Genomic DNA, 17,255 nt, shown 5'->3' on the forward strand with positions numbered 1-17,255 from the left:
GTGTTGTAATCATTTAACGCACATCATAAAAATCGCATCAAGTGACTTTTATTTACTCTAACAACAAAGGAATAACAGGAGACGGCATTGGGGGGAAAACAAGGAGAAAATCAACCCTTTGAAATCTAAGCTGCGGGATTAAAACTTAGATATGAGAGCATGTTGTTGCTTAAAGTAGTGCGACGGCATATAAACTCGCCTGTACATACATACTTGTAAGTATGTAAATACTATATAAGAATTTACAAAATATTATTTATTGTGCTTTTGGTTATCTATGGTATGGTCACCATCCGCGACCCACTAGTGTTGCAACGCCATCAGATCAACTACAACATGCTCGATACGCTAATTGGTTGCCATATCTTACAAATAAATACACTTTTGATACAAAAACTATTCTAAAGCTATATCATAAGTTATCTGACATCTTCGGAATCTGATTCGGATCTGATAAATTCTTTGTGTGTTTAAAAAAAACTGTTCTATGTAAATTTTCATCATGCTTTAAAAATTTGTAAGCAGAAGTGATTGAGACAGACAGACAGGAAGCCGAGCACTACGGTTTGGACTCGTCTCGTCATCCTTCCTACCTACCATTCCTCCTTCTGGGTCTGATACAGAAAAAACAAGTAAAAAAGCTAAGGTTGGGTGTCCCGACTTTGAAATACTCTGTACATATTAAGAATTAAAATAAATTTTTGATCGATTTTGCCTCTCTCGGTATTCAAACTCACGTAAAGGGTGTATAATTGCACATATACAAAGCAATTGCATCTATGTGAGTGTATGTATGTTTATGCGCGTCTATTCCTGTCTGTGTAAGCATGTGTGCAGCCAACCAAACAGCAACATCAACAACAGCTGCGGGCAGCGCTTGGCCATAACTTCTTGTTACATCGGTCTATCTGAGTCTATTTGAGTTCCAAATTCCAAGAATTACGGTAGTTATGGAAGATCCCAAAATATACACATTTTGTGTATTCAGAAAGGCATCTTGGACTAAAATTTGGTGCTCCTATGTCTTATAGTCTCCGAGATATAGGTGATTATACGAATGGAATATCGGGCAAACCCCCATAGGGGGAAGTGAGGGGAAAATCAAAAAAATAAAACAAACTCGTTTAACGTACACACTTATGTGTATCTCTATCTATTATAGTCTCTGAGATCCAGGTGCTCATACGGACGGACAGAGAGACATACATAGATCGACTCGGTCATAACACCGAGACCTTATTTCGTCCATATGTATCAACCCAATTAATCCTGGCCTGCAGCAGCAGGAGAAACACGGTTACATTTTATGCTTGAAATTCTGCTTCGGCGAAGTAAGAAATACTCCTTTGAATCCCATTAACATAAAATTAAGGCACCTTCCTGACGAAATCCGACGATAACAATGGTTGCAACAAATTTCATTCCATACTGACATTTTATAAAGTATCATCCATGCGCTCGCCCTGCCATCTTTTGCTTCGTAAAAATGATTAAATTAGACGATAGCATCATCTATTACATCCACCCCACCCATATGACTATTCTATTCCGCGACTATATTTGGCTGTTTTAAATCTATGTATATAATTTTTTATCGATTGTTATATGGTTGACAATGTCCGAAAATCCACGAACTTGTTCTGATAGATGCTTATCTGCAAGGAGTTTGGAGTCGGGAATTCTGTTTCTCCGTATGGTTCTAAGGCTATGTATAGTATTCCTTGTGATGAAAGGGATTCTAAAAGTGGTAACGAAGTAAAATAATTATAAATGTATGTACACCTAATTCACTCCGGTACTACGCCCACAAGCTTCAGCATCAAGTTCACTCTTCTTCTTCCTTTTGCTTTTGCTAGAGGCGCATATACCTAAGTGTCGGAAGTTTACCTGGGTACAGGATATTTTTCTGTATTGTCATCCTATAAGCATATGAACATATGCTTTATGAACATATACTTTATTTAACTACTTATTTGGTGAATAATATTACAAAAATTTCAAACAAATTTTAAATTTTACTGGTTAGCTGCATGGCCTGTTTTTCGGCGGGCTTCCTATAGTCAGCTGATGCCAGATATTGCCATATGCTGCGTAAAAGAACTACGTGTAGAAATGATGCCAGATTGCATAATAAGGAAAAATATGAGTGAATTTAAAATAGCAGATAATTTGGTGGTACGCTACAGACATGTCACATGGGCACATGGGCATATAAATGATAAATAAGACTAATCAAGTCAAAAATAGATATGGTAATGATGAATGAAGTAGTACTTTCGATCGTGGGATTTATGTCTTAACTTATTGGAAAAATCAATTTAACGGGCCCTGAACGCTCCATTCGCGCACAACTTTTTGTTTATGCTCATTTTCAATTGCATAAATTTGCATCAGGTAATTCAATGGACCAGGAAAGAAATCATTTGACAATATTATATTGCAAAAATAAAAGTAAGTTCGGATATAACGCCCAAACGTTATTTCATGTTGCCGAATGAACACAAAAAATAAATACATATATTTGTATCACTTTCAATAAAAAAGTCTATAAATTTACATATATGTATGTACATACATATGTATATCATTTCACTAAACACAATAACAAATTGCTGGCATGTACAAATTTCCGACTGAATGTGTACTTTATTACATATGTATGTATGTACATACATAGTACGTATGTGGGGGTATAAAACCGGGATAAACATTTGTATGTACTCGTACATGATGACAACGGTTTTAGCATTTTAGGAATTAGCGTATTATGTTAATTTTTATAATTATTTTGTATGTACTCGTACATGATGACAACGGTTTTAGCATTTCAGGAATTAGCGTATTATGTTAATTTTTATAATTATAATTGTTAATACTTTGGCATCATTCATATTTTGTTTTACTTTTCACAACAATTTGTATCTTATCGGTTACTATTTCACATTCTTTAAATGTTAAACATTCGATGTTTTTGCATAAGCATCGATGGTCGCTGATGTAGCGCGTTTGTGTGAATATCGGAAAAAATCGAGTACTCATAATAAAAACATCGACGGCGGCAAAAAAATCGATGTTTTCTTACAGCCCTAGCATTTGTCTAAACGTTTTGTAGCTTGATTTATAACAAAAAGATATATATTATGGCTAAGCATCATCCTGACTTGATATTCTGTCGTAAACAGCCCGGCGTGGGTAAGTAACTTTTAACTTTTGTGTTATCGTAAATTTTCTGAATTTTTACTTTGCCATAGCCATTGGACGCTTGTGTGAAAAGGACGACGGGAAATGCGTTATTTGTGATTCCTATGTCCGCCCCTGCACGTTAGTGAGAATCTGCGATGAATGCAACTATGGATCCTATCAGGGACGCTGTGTTATATGCGGCGGTCCGGGAGTATCAGATGCGTACTACTGCAAGTCATGCACCATACAAGAAAAAGATGTGAGGAAACAATTCAAAGGCAAATATGATTCTTATAAACATAACCTTCCTTGCAGAGAGACGGTTGCCCCAAAATCGTCAATCTTGGCAGCTCAAAGACTGATTTGTTCTATGAACGCAAAAAATACGGATTCAAGCAGACGTGAGTAATCTATCCAACCACTATAAAACTTCACTAAAATCTATCGTTCCCATAGATACTGATGTCTCCAAGACCACTACTACCTTAGTTTTCGTAAAATACATTTACTGCAATTTCGTACAGCTGCGGAAATAAATTTGAATAGATTTGATATAGAACATTACAATGGATTTTTCCTGTTAGTGATGTAAACCTTGGTTAGAGGTGTCTTATAACAAAATAGTCAGGACAGTTATAGCGCGGCCCCTGATATATCCGGTAGCTTATGCTCATTTTTATACCCTATACGCAAACGGTAAAAGGATATACTAGTGTTGTGCGAACGTATGTAACTCACAGGTGGCGAGCAGACCATACAAATTATATACATTTGTATATTCCTGGTCAGTATGGCAACCTTATGACAGCAAGATTCTCGAAAAGTATAAGAGCTTAAATATTCAACCTTTGTATCCAGATTCTCCTAAGTCCGAGAAAGGATGAGATTGTTTTTTTAAAACTTGAAATCAACACAAATTACAACGACAATTACATACATATGCTATGTGTCCTCGCGTTAAGTTTCTCCATGATAGGCCAAATGTAAAGAAAACTAGCCCATGCCCGCACCTGTTCTTGTTACTGCTTTGATCCAACTCTGTACTGCACAAATAAACGCATACAGAGGTTAGATGCATTATATTGAAACTGTGCGACTCTGCACGAGTTTTGTATTTATACCCTTGTACATTTGGTTTGCGGGAGGTGAAAAATGTAACAGGTAGAAGGATGCGTGGCAGACTCCACAAAGTATATACAGTGAAAAACCCATAATGGACACTCCCCTTGGGCGGACAAAAATTGGCCGGCCTTGAGTGTCCGGCCAAGAGTTTTCACTGTATATTCTTGATCAGCTTGACGACTCGATTTAATCTGTCTGTCCGCATACACTTGGATCTCAAAGACTATAAGAGCTAGAGGCTCCAAATTGCACAATGTGTTGTAAGTGCGCTGTGCAAGTTTCTTTTTTTTTGATTCTCCCCACTCCCCCAATAATGTGGTTTTCCCGTAAGCAAATTTATTTACAAGACTCCTTTTATGAATGCACAGTAAATGTGTATTTTAGAATTTCCCTTCCTCCTCCGTCATTCTGCATTTAGAGATTTTCCATAACTCCCGTAATTCTCTTTTGGATACCAACTTACCGAATACCTCCAGTTAGTGATTATGAGTCCATATGCATAAATGTAATCTCTGCCCAAGCTCTGTCGACAGCTGTTATTGTTGCTGCTCACATAGACACGATTATTATTTAAATGTGCAGTTATACACCATTTGCGTGGGTTCGAATATCAAGGGAAGTAAATTGGTCAAAAATTGTATCCCTGATCAAATCAGTTTAATACAAAGCAAATTTTATTTAGTTTTTATTAGTGTTTGTGTGTATGTGAATTTTATTCGGTTAATGGGCACGGTTACAGGCGTAAATGAAAAAAGCAGAGTAGATAATTTAGGTTTCGAATTGGAGCCTTAAAGCGTGGGGGCGACTCGCTGACCATTTAGCTCATGGTGTTGACCTTGAACAGAAAATAATTATAAACAGCAATCAAAACACAGAAGAAAAGGTACTTACAATATCATCTATCTTAAGTATCGATCGTATAGTCTCAGTGGCGAGGGTGATCGCCGAAATACTGACCAGCAGTGGCTGTACCACATTCTCCGCCAATATATCCGTTATGGCGCCTTTACGCACATTAATACCAGCTGTCTTCTCGCCCTGGGCATGACGATTGCGCAGCTCCGTCACAGTTGCAATCGGGTTTAAGCCGGCATTCTCAGCCAAAGTTGAAGGAATTACCTCTAAGGCATCTGCGTAGGCGCGGAAGCAATAGGCATCAACGCCATCCACCGTTTGTGCAACAGCTGCCAATTGCAAAGCCATCTCAATCTCAGGCGCACCTCCGCCCACAATTTGAGCTTGTCTTTTCACAAGGCAACGAACCACACACAGTGCATCATGCAAGGATCGAGCCGCCTCCTCCAATACCAACTTATTCGACCCCCGACAAATTATTGAAACTGTGCGACCCTGGTTCTGTATGCCAGTTATCTTGACAAATTTGTTGGTTCCACTAGACACCTCCTCTACTAGTTCAGCACTGGACAAGTTCTCGGCAGTAAAGTGATCCAAAGAGGCGATTGGGCGGCAGTGCAGAGTTTTACACACGAACTCAATGTCCTCACGCTCAACATCCTTGACGACCAGGCACTTAATCTTGTCTAAGAAGTGTTGGGCCAAATCAGAAACGGCATCACTGTAATAAAGCTATGTAAGTATCTATCAAGGTTCTGGTTAAAGCACGGATGCCTACCGAAGAATTGATTTCTGCACCAACAGGACGTTGCAGCCAACTTTCTTGATTTGTTTTACGATGTTCAAAATGTACGAACGTTCTTCCTTCAATACGCGGTCCATGGCCGCATAATCAGAGACAATAACATTATGATCCATCTACAAAATAAGCAATAATATAGTAAAATCTTCGACAACATGGCACGTTACTCACATCTGTTTTAGGTGCTGAAATGCAAAATTGAATTAAACCAATCTTGGCTTTCTCTATACGCTTGGGCGCATTAGTGCCGGCCGAACGGCTGGTAAACACCAATCCGTCGACTAATTGGGTATCTTCTACAGTGCCACCAAGACTTTGGATAACTTTAATGTTTTTCAAGTCCACAGAATTCTCTTTGCCAGGCTCTGTTACCTTAAGAACAGCATCAACAGCAATGGGGGCCAAAAGGCTGCTCTGTTGTGATACGACTTTGGAGTTAAGCGAAGTCGAAGCGCTCTTAATCAGAGTCTCGCGATCGTTGAGTTCAATTGGTGTCGACATTTGTGTCAGAATTTCAACGGCCTTGTTTGAACAGCGCTGGAACGAATCGGAAATGGCCGTAGGATGCAATCCCTTCTGCAAGAGTTTCTCGCATGCCTCCAAGAGAGCCCCTGCAATGACCACAACAGAAGTAGTGCCGTCACCAGCTTCCACATCCTGGGCGCGCGACAGCTCAACCAACATCTTCGCAGCGGGATGCAAGACGTTCATTTGCTTTAGAATAGTAGCGCCATCATTAGTGATTGATACCTCGCCATTGGCGGCTTGAATCATTTTATCCATGCCCCGAGGACCAAGACTGGTGCGAATGGAATCAGAGACAGCTAGAGGATATACCGAATAACAGAAATAAAATATTAGGAGATTATTAACATGTTTGCATGCATCACATGAGTCATATAGAAGTGTGAGTAGATTCTCTTCTTCTTACACCTAAGAATTTTCGAGACGACCGCAACCGGCGTCTGGTTCATGTATTGCATTTTTTTATGCAAATAGTGAACTTTATAACTGGTTTCGCATAACATTATGTAATTCACCTTGCAAATATTTATTCTACATACATTTAAGTCATAAATTTAAACTTTTCTTACCCTTCGCAGCCTGTATATTCGACAGCCGAACATCGGTGGGTTTAGACTTGTCTTTGAAGACCTGTCCCTTCGGTTTAATACCAACTGATTTCACCTTTGGCGCCATTGAAGTATTAAACGGAAAACTTTTAAGAATTTTCTATTGGTCAGAGCAATATACAATGCGATTGAACAAGATTAAAAAATGTTTAAATTTCTGTATGCTGCTGATGTCAGGAGAGTTAGTGAAGGGGGGGTCCCGATACAATCGGTTAATGTGTTTGAATCGATAAATGAGTTAGCATTGATTAAAACGATTAAATTTGGATATTAGTGGTATTCCTGCAACTTATTCATAATTCATAATATTTAAATCCGTATTCAGTTTAATTTCGTTATTACTTTAACAGGTCATACCACCATATTTTGCGAAATTTATATTTCAGATTGCTTTGTATTCTTTACATGGAGGAGCCTTTTGAACTGGTTTTTTACGATTTCCTGTTGCAAGAATACCACTGCTATTATATCTTTTGTCCAATATTTAAAATTATTAAATTAATTAGATAGTATACATACGTTAACATGAAAAATCGAATTTTTAAAAGCAGTCCAGATTTATATGAATTAGATTTAGATGTGTTTAATTTTTTTAAAATGTATTACAATGTTCTTTACTTTTTATGTTTTGCAGCACTGCTACCAGTACTGTTTCCAACCAAATTACAGAAAATCGAGAATGCTAATATTTCACGCATCTCTAAAGAAACACAGGCATTGAATTTGCGCGAAAATAATGCCAAAAACTTGCGTAAAGCCTCTTAAAATTCAAGAAAAACAGTTGAAAATGTGTTAAATTAAAGAGCAATTCGTTGGATGACTAACATTTGTGCAACAAATCACATAAAACGTGACTAAATGTAAGTGTTTTTTGTAAGACTCTTTGTGCGTTTTCTTTTGTATGTCGTTCGTAGTCTGCGCGCTCGGATTTTGGTGCGCTTCATTGACTTTTCGAGCGTAGAAAGAAAAAGTAGAAGTGTGCAAAAGCATGTAGTATTAGTTTTTCGCAAACATAAATATATTAAATTGTAACAATAGATCTTGTTGCTTTGTTTTTGTGGATAGCTTTAACATTTTAGTGCAGTCTAGAAGCAGCGGAAGTCGTTAATCATTACCCTTGCGGTCTCAACAGCACTCTCACATGCGCAGGAGCTGTGTTGTGTGGACAATATAATAATAATAAAAAATAAAGCAAACAAACAGGCGCTGGCTGTTCTTATCCATATGGCCTTGTGCTGCAAGGAGTTGCAACTAAGCAATTTCACAGGGAAACGACCAACACGGAACATGGTAGTGTGAGTGCGTTGCGTGTACTTGTGCGCGTCATTGTTGCAGTTCAAATGCCTAGCCGCTTAAATTAACAGAAATAGAACGTGGTCGTGTCAGAGACATAAATGTTTATGCGTTTTATGTAGTAGTAAAGCAAAACATACAATGAATCCGTCGGAATTGCGTATGATGTGGATGAGCAGTCAATACAACTCTGAGCGAATTTCACTGGAGGATGCTGCTACAATGCTTGGTCACCCATCTGTAGGTCTTTCTGTTATGGAGGATATGACACATCAACCAACTTTGGTAAGTTTACGATTTAATTTGAATTCAATGGCAAAGGGATTAGCTGATTGGTACGTTTTAAGTGGGAAACTTGACAAGTGAGTAAGGCAAGAAAATCCAGCAACGCCTTACTTGCCTAGCAGCCGAAGCTAAACAAACCCAAATTCCATTTGGCTTAGCCTGTGTAGTATAAGAATATTTCACAATTTTGCAACTCATTCTGTGTTTCAATCCATTTCCATTTGAATATGTAAATACATATTATATGTAGTATATATAATCTCTTGTTTCTGCTTAGTTTAAAATTCGAATTTATTACTTATTTCTTCTACTTTCTTTTCTATGATTTATGTATTGGTTAACCGTTGTTGTTCAACAATTTACCCGATTGACACCCACTCAACTCAACTACCCACCAATCTTATACGACTCAACTCAACACACACATATCCACACCAACCTACTGCTATCATCACTACCAACACCGCTCTTGACCACCACATAAAGGATCTCAATCCAATGATGAGCATTGTTGGGGGGGATTTCACGGGCCAGGCTGCGGTAGCTGCTGCCGCTTTGGGCATGCAGCCGGGCACCTTTATAGCAAATAATACCAACAATCTATACGGGTTTGCCCATATGGGTGGCCTGCAGCAGCAATTGCTGCAACAGAGCGCGGCAGCTGTTTTTCAAAATTATTCTGGTGTCATGGACGATGATGAGACCATTGGCGGTGGCGGAAATTCGGTAATTGGTGCTGGTAGCACCTTGATGGGCGACGATGGCGGCGTTGGCATTGGCTCCACGGCAATGGATGATGACCAGCAGGTCTACGGCCATGTGGATGATACATATGATGATGGCGGCGCAAGCGGTGGCATGTCTGATCTCGAACCCAAGCAAGAAATTATAAATATCGATGACTTTGTATTGATGAACGAGGAAAATTCATATGATGGGACAGATTTTATGACATCCTCGGATAAGGATTTGTCGCAATCCTCATCATCATGCATGACAAATCTACCGGGTCTTGGTACCGGGGTGGAGCATGATTTGGTGGTACCGCTCAGTGACGGACTGCTCCAACATAAGCTACTGGGAACCACACACGCCATTGTCAACACGACGAACGCCGCCCCGCTACCGTCTCTCTGCACCAACAATGCAGGAAGCAATGCCTTTGGCAACATTATGGTCTCAGGCGAACCGCTCAAGAGCCAGCAATACAGCCTGAGTGATGGTGGTGGTAAAAGTGGTGTTGCACTTGGCAGTGGTGGTGGTGGTAGCGCTGGCAGTGGTGGCAGCACAATGCGCTCCCAACGCAAAACGCGCAAAATTGAGCCGGTAAACAGGCCAGGACTCGTGCTTAAAACGCCGATAGCCTATAAGGGCAACATTGATCCGTCGGTGATACCGATACAAAAAGATGGCATGGGTATGTTTATACTTTCCACATTTTATTTATGTAAATAAATGTACGCATATTTTAGTTTAGTTATGCGTTTGCTTTTCTGTATGTTTGCGAATTTGGGTTTGTGTTGAATAGGGCATGTATGCGAGTGCTTGTCTCGTACGTTAATGTAACTAATTTAATACTCCTCCATCTAATTGCAGCTGTCTGTGAACGTTGCGGCGCCATCGGTGTGAAGCACACATTCTATACAAAATCCCGTCGTTTTTGTAGTATGGCCTGCGCTCGTGGCGAACTATATTCCCTCGTTTTGAACAGTAAAATGGATGCACAGCAATCTGCAAGTCCGCCCGCACCTGTCGTTACTGGCAACAACAGCAGCTTGGATAATGTTGTCGACTCGTTGCCGCCAAGCAGTGAGGATCAGCAACAACATCAGTCTGACATTGAGCTCGCTCTGCGAGCCGCCCACATTAAGAATGCGAACTATCGTTTCCGCATAACAGACCAATCGAAGATAACACAGCTCAATGGCTTCGGTGAGCCCATGTCCCTGATCGGCGATGCAGCCTCAAATGTACAAATGGCCGCAGACGAGACCATTGCAGCTCTAAACGGAGGCGCGGTTGGCGACGCCGCGACGCCAACCACAGCAAATGGGGGCGGTGGTATTGAGGGTGATGCCAACAGTAATACCTCACCAGCAACTAACTCTAACTCATCGTATCCGACACCGAAGGCCTTACGCATGTTTCGCGATGTTTTTCCTCAGGATGAGCTGCCTCAAATACCCAAATATGAACGTCTTCCAGCGTCGTGTCCGCAAATGGAGAAAATCATTAGTATTCGGAGACGTCTATACGATCCTTCACATTCGCACGACTGGATGCCGCGTCTGGGAAAAACAAACTTTGTGGCTGCCCCCGTCACCTGTTTTCCACATGCACCCGGCTACGAAGTCTGGGATAATTTGGGTGTGCAGATGAAGGTGGAGGTAGAGAACACAGATTGCGATAACATCGAAGTAATTCAACCAGGTCAGACCCCCACCTCGTTTTGGGTTGCCACCATTCTGGAGATTAGTGGCTACAAGGCTCTTATGCGCTATGAGGGCTTTGATACGGGCTCGCATGATTTTTGGGTGAATCTATGCAATGCCGAGGTGCACTCCGTCGGATGGTGTGCAACGCGGGGCAAGCCTTTGATACCACCACGCAGCATCGAGCACAAGTACAAGGATTGGAAAGACTTTCTGGTGGAACGCTTATCTGGCGCACGGACGCTCCCCTCGAGTTTTTATAACAAAATTAACGATAGCATGCAGTCACGTTTTCGTCTAGGTCTGAATCTCGAGTGCGTCGATAAGGATCGCATATCCCAAGTGCGACTAGCCACCGTCACCAAAATTGTAGGCAAGCGCCTCTTCTTGCGCTACTTTGACTCGGACGATGGGTTTTGGTGTCATGAGGACTCGCCCATTATACACCCCGTGGGGTGGGCTACTACAGTGGGACATAATTTGGCTGCGCCACAAGACTATCTGGAGCGCATGTTAGGTAAGCAATGTCTAGTTTGTAATATACAGGAACACTGATTCATTACATTCTGTACAGCGGGTCGTGAGGCCATGATTGAGGTGCATGAGGACGATGCTACAATCGAACTCTTCAAAATGAATTTCACCTTTGACGAATATTTCCTGGATGGCAAGACGAACGGCTTCATCGAAGGCATGAAAATTGAAGCAGTTGATCCACTCAACCTTAGCTCTATTTGCCCGGCCACTGTTATGGCGGTCCTAAAGTTTGGCTACATGATGATACGCATAGATTCGTACCAGCCGGACGCATCAGGGTCAGATTGGTGAGCGAAAAACGCATACTGATTGACCAGTGCCAAATTAACTGACTGTGCGTGTGTACATTTCAAATATCTGCAGGTTTTGCTACCACGAGAAGTCGCCCTGCATCTTCCCAGCTGGTTTTTGTGCCTCAAACAATATTACTGTGACTCCGCCCAATGGCTATGATGCACGCACCTTCACCTGGGATGGCTATTTGCGCGATACTGGTGCTATAGCGGCCGGTCAGCATCTGTTCCATCGTGTGGTGCCTGATCACGGCTTTGAGGTATGTAACCAATCAATCAGCATCAATCATTAAACACTCATAAAAAAATCTCATCCAATAAGGCCGGCATGAGCTTGGAGTGTGCTGATCTTATGGACCCCCGGCTCGTTTGTGTAGCTACTGTGGCACGCGTTGTTGGTCGCCTGTTGAAGGTCCACTTTGACGGTTGGACGGATGAGTATGACCAGTGGCTCGACTGCGAGTCCGCGGACATCTATCCAGTTGGCTGGTGTGTACTTGTAGGTCATAAACTTGAAGGCCCACCGCGGGTTTCGCAGCAGCAAGTGCCCAAAGCAACTCCAAAGACAAAGGTACAGAAAAAGAAGAAGACCAAAAAAGGCACCAATGGTGCCTCGCCATCTAGTGGAGCTACTAAGCAAGCGCCTGACACCAAGACAACAACAGGTAGGTGATCGCTCAGCATGTTCAGAGTACATATATCATTTGCACTTCATCCACTAATTATCCTTCACAGCGACAGTAAAATCACGCACAATCGCTTTGAAGACAACGCCCCATTTGCCCAAGCTAAGCATTAAGCTCGAACTGAAGCCCGAACATCACAATGCAGCATTCTATGAAAACAGCCAGCCCGAGGAGGAGGATGATGAGTATGGAGATGCCGATGGGGACGGTAGCACCAGCCATGTATCCGAGCAGTCAACTACACAATCAATTGCCACCGATCAGGGATGCGGCGGAGCCGGCACAACGCCAGCCGCAGCGGTAACGCCCATTGTGGCCAACAAAACAACGGTAAAGAAACCTTCCACTACTAAATCTCCTGCGCCACCAACTGTGGGTCGCAAAGCCACTAGCTACATTGCGGTGAGTACTTGTGGATAATAGTGCGTATAGCTTTAAAATCATGACCGCCCGCCCGCCTGCCTGCCTGCCCGCCGCTTAATGATCGCTGGACAAACTCATAAGCGTCGGTCATTCGCATAAACAACCATCAAATAATATGTATATACGAGTAAAAGGCAGGGGAATCAAACTGAATATTATTCCATTAAATTGAGTAAGATAGGTTAAGAGTAAATAGTTTCCTAGAACTTTCGTAGCGTTGATCATTATTTTAGCTTGGGTAAGAATATCGGTTCGATTCCCTAGTATAAACATAATTTTCGTTTACGCACTGTTATTTGCCACTTGCCACAATTTCATTATATCACACACCTATCTCCCAACACCCTATCCTGTCCCTAGCCACAGCCCTAACCCCACTTGTATTTCTGTAAGTGCTTGCTAATATATTTCTTATTGCTCCCATAGAACTCAGCGGTGACCAACAGCAAGTACATTCCACGTCTCGCGGACATAGATTCCAATGAAGCTCAAGTGGACCTTATGCCCGAATCTTGGAACGTTTACGATGTGTCGCAATTTTTGCGGGTCAACGACTGCACTGCCCACTGCGACACATTTAGTCGGAACAAAATCGATGGCAAGCGGCTGCTGCAGCTGACCAAGGACGATATCATTCCCCTGCTGGGAATGAAAGTGGGACCAGCGCTGAAAATCTCCGATCTAATTGCCCAGCTTAAGTGCAAAATAAATCCCGGTAAGGCTCGATCGCACAAAACCAACAAGACGTCGTTTTTATAGTGCGTGTTAAGTTGGCGCACTCTTCCAATGCTGCTAATTCGGCTGAAGGTTTAGGAAAAGCAGAATATACATAAACACATGTGTGAAAAATGAAATAACAAACATAAGCTGCTATTGCACATCTTAGTTGATCACACAATTGTTATTTTCGAACAGGGAGTTCATAGACACATGCCCTTTAACGTACACATTTGCATATACATACTACTTTATACTACACATATAGTATTTTGTTAGAACTTGAAATTGAAACACATACGTTGCCTATAATGGAATAAAATATCCACATACAATTTGTATAACAACTAATTCAAGTCTCACATCGCGCTATTTTGTACGATTAGTCGCGATTAGTAATACGCAATGTTATCAGTCCGAGTTTCTATATACATACATATATAGAACGTGAATTGAAAAAGGTATAAATTTTATTACACATACATATTTTTATAATAGCTCAAATAAGTGAAGAGGAAATAAATATATAAGATTGTTAAATGTACATAGGTTTTGTGCTTGTGTGGAAACTCAGCCGCAAGCTAACTCAACCAACTATATTAAAGCCCAATAATGAAGGTATCTACAAATCAGACAGCTTGTAGAGCATCATCCAGTTTAAAAAAAAAACCGCACCTAGTCTGTAAGTCAGAGTTACAAGCAAACAGTTACATGAGAAGTTCATCTCGAAACTTGTCACATATTCTAGTTTGCAATAATCATATGCGTGTACTTTTTTTAAAAAGGAACCTTACTTATTTATTAGCTTACGTACATATAAGGAAATATAGCAGCTAATGTCAAAAAATACTTAATAAAAAGAATTTAAAATTGCAAATAATGAATACAATTTGTTTTAAATTATACTTACATACCAATTGCCAAGTTAATTGGAGAGTTTTGATATTGATGATATTTTTGGAATCATTTCTTGGTCCATTTTAAAATTCTGTCTGTCCGTCCATATGAACACCTGGGTCTCAGGCCTACGCTGTGCAAGTTTGTTTAATGGGGGGAAAGTGGAGGGGGGAAAATAAAAAAAAAAATAAAAATAAAACAAACTCGTATAGCGTACACATATAAGGCATTTTTGTTCAAAATTGTACGGACAGACAGACAGGGCTAGATCGACTCGTTTTGTCATGGTGATCAAGAATATATATACTTTGTGGGGCCTGTTACATTTTTTCACCTCCCGCAAACCTATTTTACTCGTGTACATTGTAGAGATCGTTACTAAAACGCCAATAATGTAACCAACAAATTACCTATGTATGTAATTCCTGAACGGGATACTGTTAGTTCAGAATCATCATAGAACATTATGTCACTTCAAATATTAAGGCAATATTATTTAAAAGTCCCCAGACAAATAAAAAATTACCAATCGATCTGCACCGTGAGTAATATCGAAGACACAGTCCATTACCCAAAGGAATTTTTAAATTCACTATGCCCTTCTGCAAGAACTAGTACCGCTGTTACTAATACCTACTAGTACTACTTGTACTTTGTGCTTGATAGAAATTTGGTTGTACGTTTAAGACACGCTCATGATATGGATCCGTACGCATTCGTAATACTCGTTTTTGATCATCACAGACAAACACAAACACTAGTAACTTTGTTACTAGAACCTTTGTAACTAGAACCGTTCTAACTTTAGTTGGTACCAGTAAAAATGTGACTACTGGTACCTACTTAAGACCCGCTTATGTGATGCATCCGTACACATTCGTAATACTCGTTTTTGATCATCACCGACAAACACATAAAAATTAAAAACTAGTACCCTCTTTACTAGTAACTCTGTTACTAGTATCAATTATTGGTTTTGCGAAGTGTGTAAATGCGTATTGAAAAGTATTCCCCAAATAATTCAAAACTTGTAACTAGTAAATGTACATAGGCAACAAACTAGTACATTGGTACTAGTATCTTTGTAATTTAACCTTTGTAACCTTTGGGTATCAATACAATTATTGGTTGCAACATTAAAAAGTATTCCCCAAGGTATGCTATAGTTTGGTACTAGTATCTTTGTAATTTGTACATTTGGTACAATATATATACATATCTATACTAATATTATACAAATGATTGTTTGTTTGTTTATTTAATGAAAAGGCTCAGAAACTACTGGGTCGATTTAAAGGATTCTGTTGGGAAGCTACACTATTCCCGGTCAACATAGGCTATATTATATTTGCAAACAAGTGGAGAGGCTTACATACATGTGTTGAATAAATATGCGTGTCTCACGTGCTTGCGTGTGTTTGTGTGTGTCTGTGTATGTCTCGTGTGCCTGCGCAAAGCAGCAACAACAACAACAGCTGCGGGAAGTGCTTGGCCTGACATTACATATATGGTTATAACTTCCTATTAAATCGGCCTATCATAATGAAACTTGACACGCGGACATAAAATCACTAACTGAAGTTATTTGCAAATTTTTTTTCAAAAGTTCCAAGAAATACGTGAGGTGTGGAAAATCAGAGATTGCTGGGGAGAGGGGGAAGGGAGGAAATTCCAAAATACACATTTACATCATATTCAGATAAGGTATATTGGACTAAAATTTGGTGTCCCTATGTCTCATAGTCTCCAAGATATAGGTGATTATACGAACGGAAAATCGGGAATTCCCCCACGAAAAACACGTTTGCAAGATCTTCGCGAAAGGGCATCTGATCCAAGAAATACCAAATAGAGGCGACGGATATCCTTTATGCAGACGAAGAAAGGTGCACGACAGTGGGTACTCAAATATAATCAAGGACCTAATCGAAGCCATAAAAAGCGAAGGACGTATTGGGAGAGATGTGACTTTGAAAAGCTTAAAAAGCACAACAATCTAGTAGCACAGCAACACAAGTCGGATACGTTAGTATGAATATAAGTGGAGACTTAATTTATATGCAGCTTCAACAGCATGAGAATCATGTCTATGCGTGCTTATATAGCTTGCCGGACTGGCTTTCAAATTTTCCCCCACCGGGTTGGAGATTTCCCTTTTACTCTTTCTCTTAATGCTTAATTAGCTGTTAATTAGAATTACTTTTCCTTCTGTAATTACTATTTTTTTTAGCCTGTTAGGTCTATAATGTCCCCCAACGGGTCGGAGGCATTAGTAGACGTTATTGTATAGTTTTATCTTAGGCTTTCTTATTTTTTAAGTTGAAATTATAACGTTGTGTTATTAAATATCTTTATTTAATAATTTAATATTATATCATAATATAAATCATAGTTTTTGTATATGTATCGACAGCACTATTTGTTGATTTACTAAATAAATAAATATACATATAATATATATGGCTATAACTTTCTTCATAATTGACCTACCATTATGATACTTGGGATACGAACACTTTCTCACTAACGGGACATATTATCACTTCGGGATAGTTGTCAAATTTGAAGTCAAAATTCCACGAACTACGGGAGTTATG

At 40.1% G+C, this 17,255-nt stretch overlaps 3 protein-coding genes across 6 annotated transcripts; 2 read left to right on the plus strand and 1 right to left on the minus strand.

The window, feature by feature from the left end:
* Positions 1 to 3,053: 3,053 nt before the first annotated feature.
* Positions 3,054 to 3,744, plus strand: LOC115628566 (PHD finger-like domain-containing protein 5A). The gene is made up of 4 exons (XM_030524729.1): positions 3,054 to 3,192; positions 3,252 to 3,442; positions 3,499 to 3,584; positions 3,640 to 3,744. Exons 1-4 carry the CDS (start codon positions 3,141 to 3,143, stop codon positions 3,644 to 3,646), a joined length of 336 nt encoding a protein of 111 aa, XP_030380589.1. The 5' UTR covers positions 3,054 to 3,140; the 3' UTR covers positions 3,647 to 3,744.
* Positions 3,745 to 4,977: 1,233 nt separating this feature from the next.
* Positions 4,978 to 7,259, minus strand: LOC115628485 (T-complex protein 1 subunit delta). Its single transcript, XM_030524613.1, has 5 exons — positions 7,057 to 7,259; positions 6,134 to 6,786; positions 5,939 to 6,078; positions 5,197 to 5,881; positions 4,978 to 5,140 (listed from the first exon to the last, which is right to left on the minus strand). The coding sequence occupies exons 1-5, from the start codon at positions 7,160 to 7,162 to the stop codon at positions 5,123 to 5,125; spliced, it is 1,602 nt and encodes a 533-aa protein (XP_030380473.1). The 5' UTR covers positions 7,163 to 7,259; the 3' UTR covers positions 4,978 to 5,122.
* A 573-nt stretch (positions 7,260 to 7,832) lies between these two features.
* Positions 7,833 to 14,596, plus strand: LOC115628496 (polycomb protein Sfmbt). 4 transcript variants are annotated; one of them, XM_030524631.1, is made up of 9 exons: positions 7,833 to 7,955; positions 8,161 to 8,673; positions 9,160 to 10,090; positions 10,270 to 11,622; positions 11,680 to 11,929; positions 12,006 to 12,195; positions 12,258 to 12,600; positions 12,671 to 13,023; positions 13,471 to 14,596. In XM_030524631.1, the coding sequence occupies exons 2-9, from the start codon at positions 8,530 to 8,532 to the stop codon at positions 13,801 to 13,803; spliced, it is 3,897 nt and encodes a 1,298-aa protein (XP_030380491.1). In that variant the 5' UTR covers positions 7,833 to 7,955; positions 8,161 to 8,529; the 3' UTR covers positions 13,804 to 14,596. The 4 variants fall into 4 exon arrangements, with proteins under 4 accessions (XP_030380491.1, XP_030380495.1, XP_030380492.1 ...); XM_030524632.1 differs by lacking the exon at positions 7,833 to 7,955 and having other exon boundaries at positions 8,530 to 8,673; positions 12,671 to 12,951; XM_030524635.1 differs by lacking the exons at positions 8,161 to 8,673; positions 9,160 to 10,090 and having other exon boundaries at positions 7,844 to 7,955.
* The last annotated feature ends 2,659 nt before the right edge of the window (positions 14,597 to 17,255 follow it).

Source organism: Scaptodrosophila lebanonensis, unplaced genomic scaffold (assembly GCF_003285725.1).
Source record: "Scaptodrosophila lebanonensis strain 11010-0011.00,11010-0021.00 unplaced genomic scaffold, SlebRS2 tig00000118-arrow-arrow-pilon, whole genome shotgun sequence".
Classification (NCBI taxonomy): domain Eukaryota; kingdom Metazoa; phylum Arthropoda; class Insecta; order Diptera; family Drosophilidae; genus Scaptodrosophila; species Scaptodrosophila lebanonensis.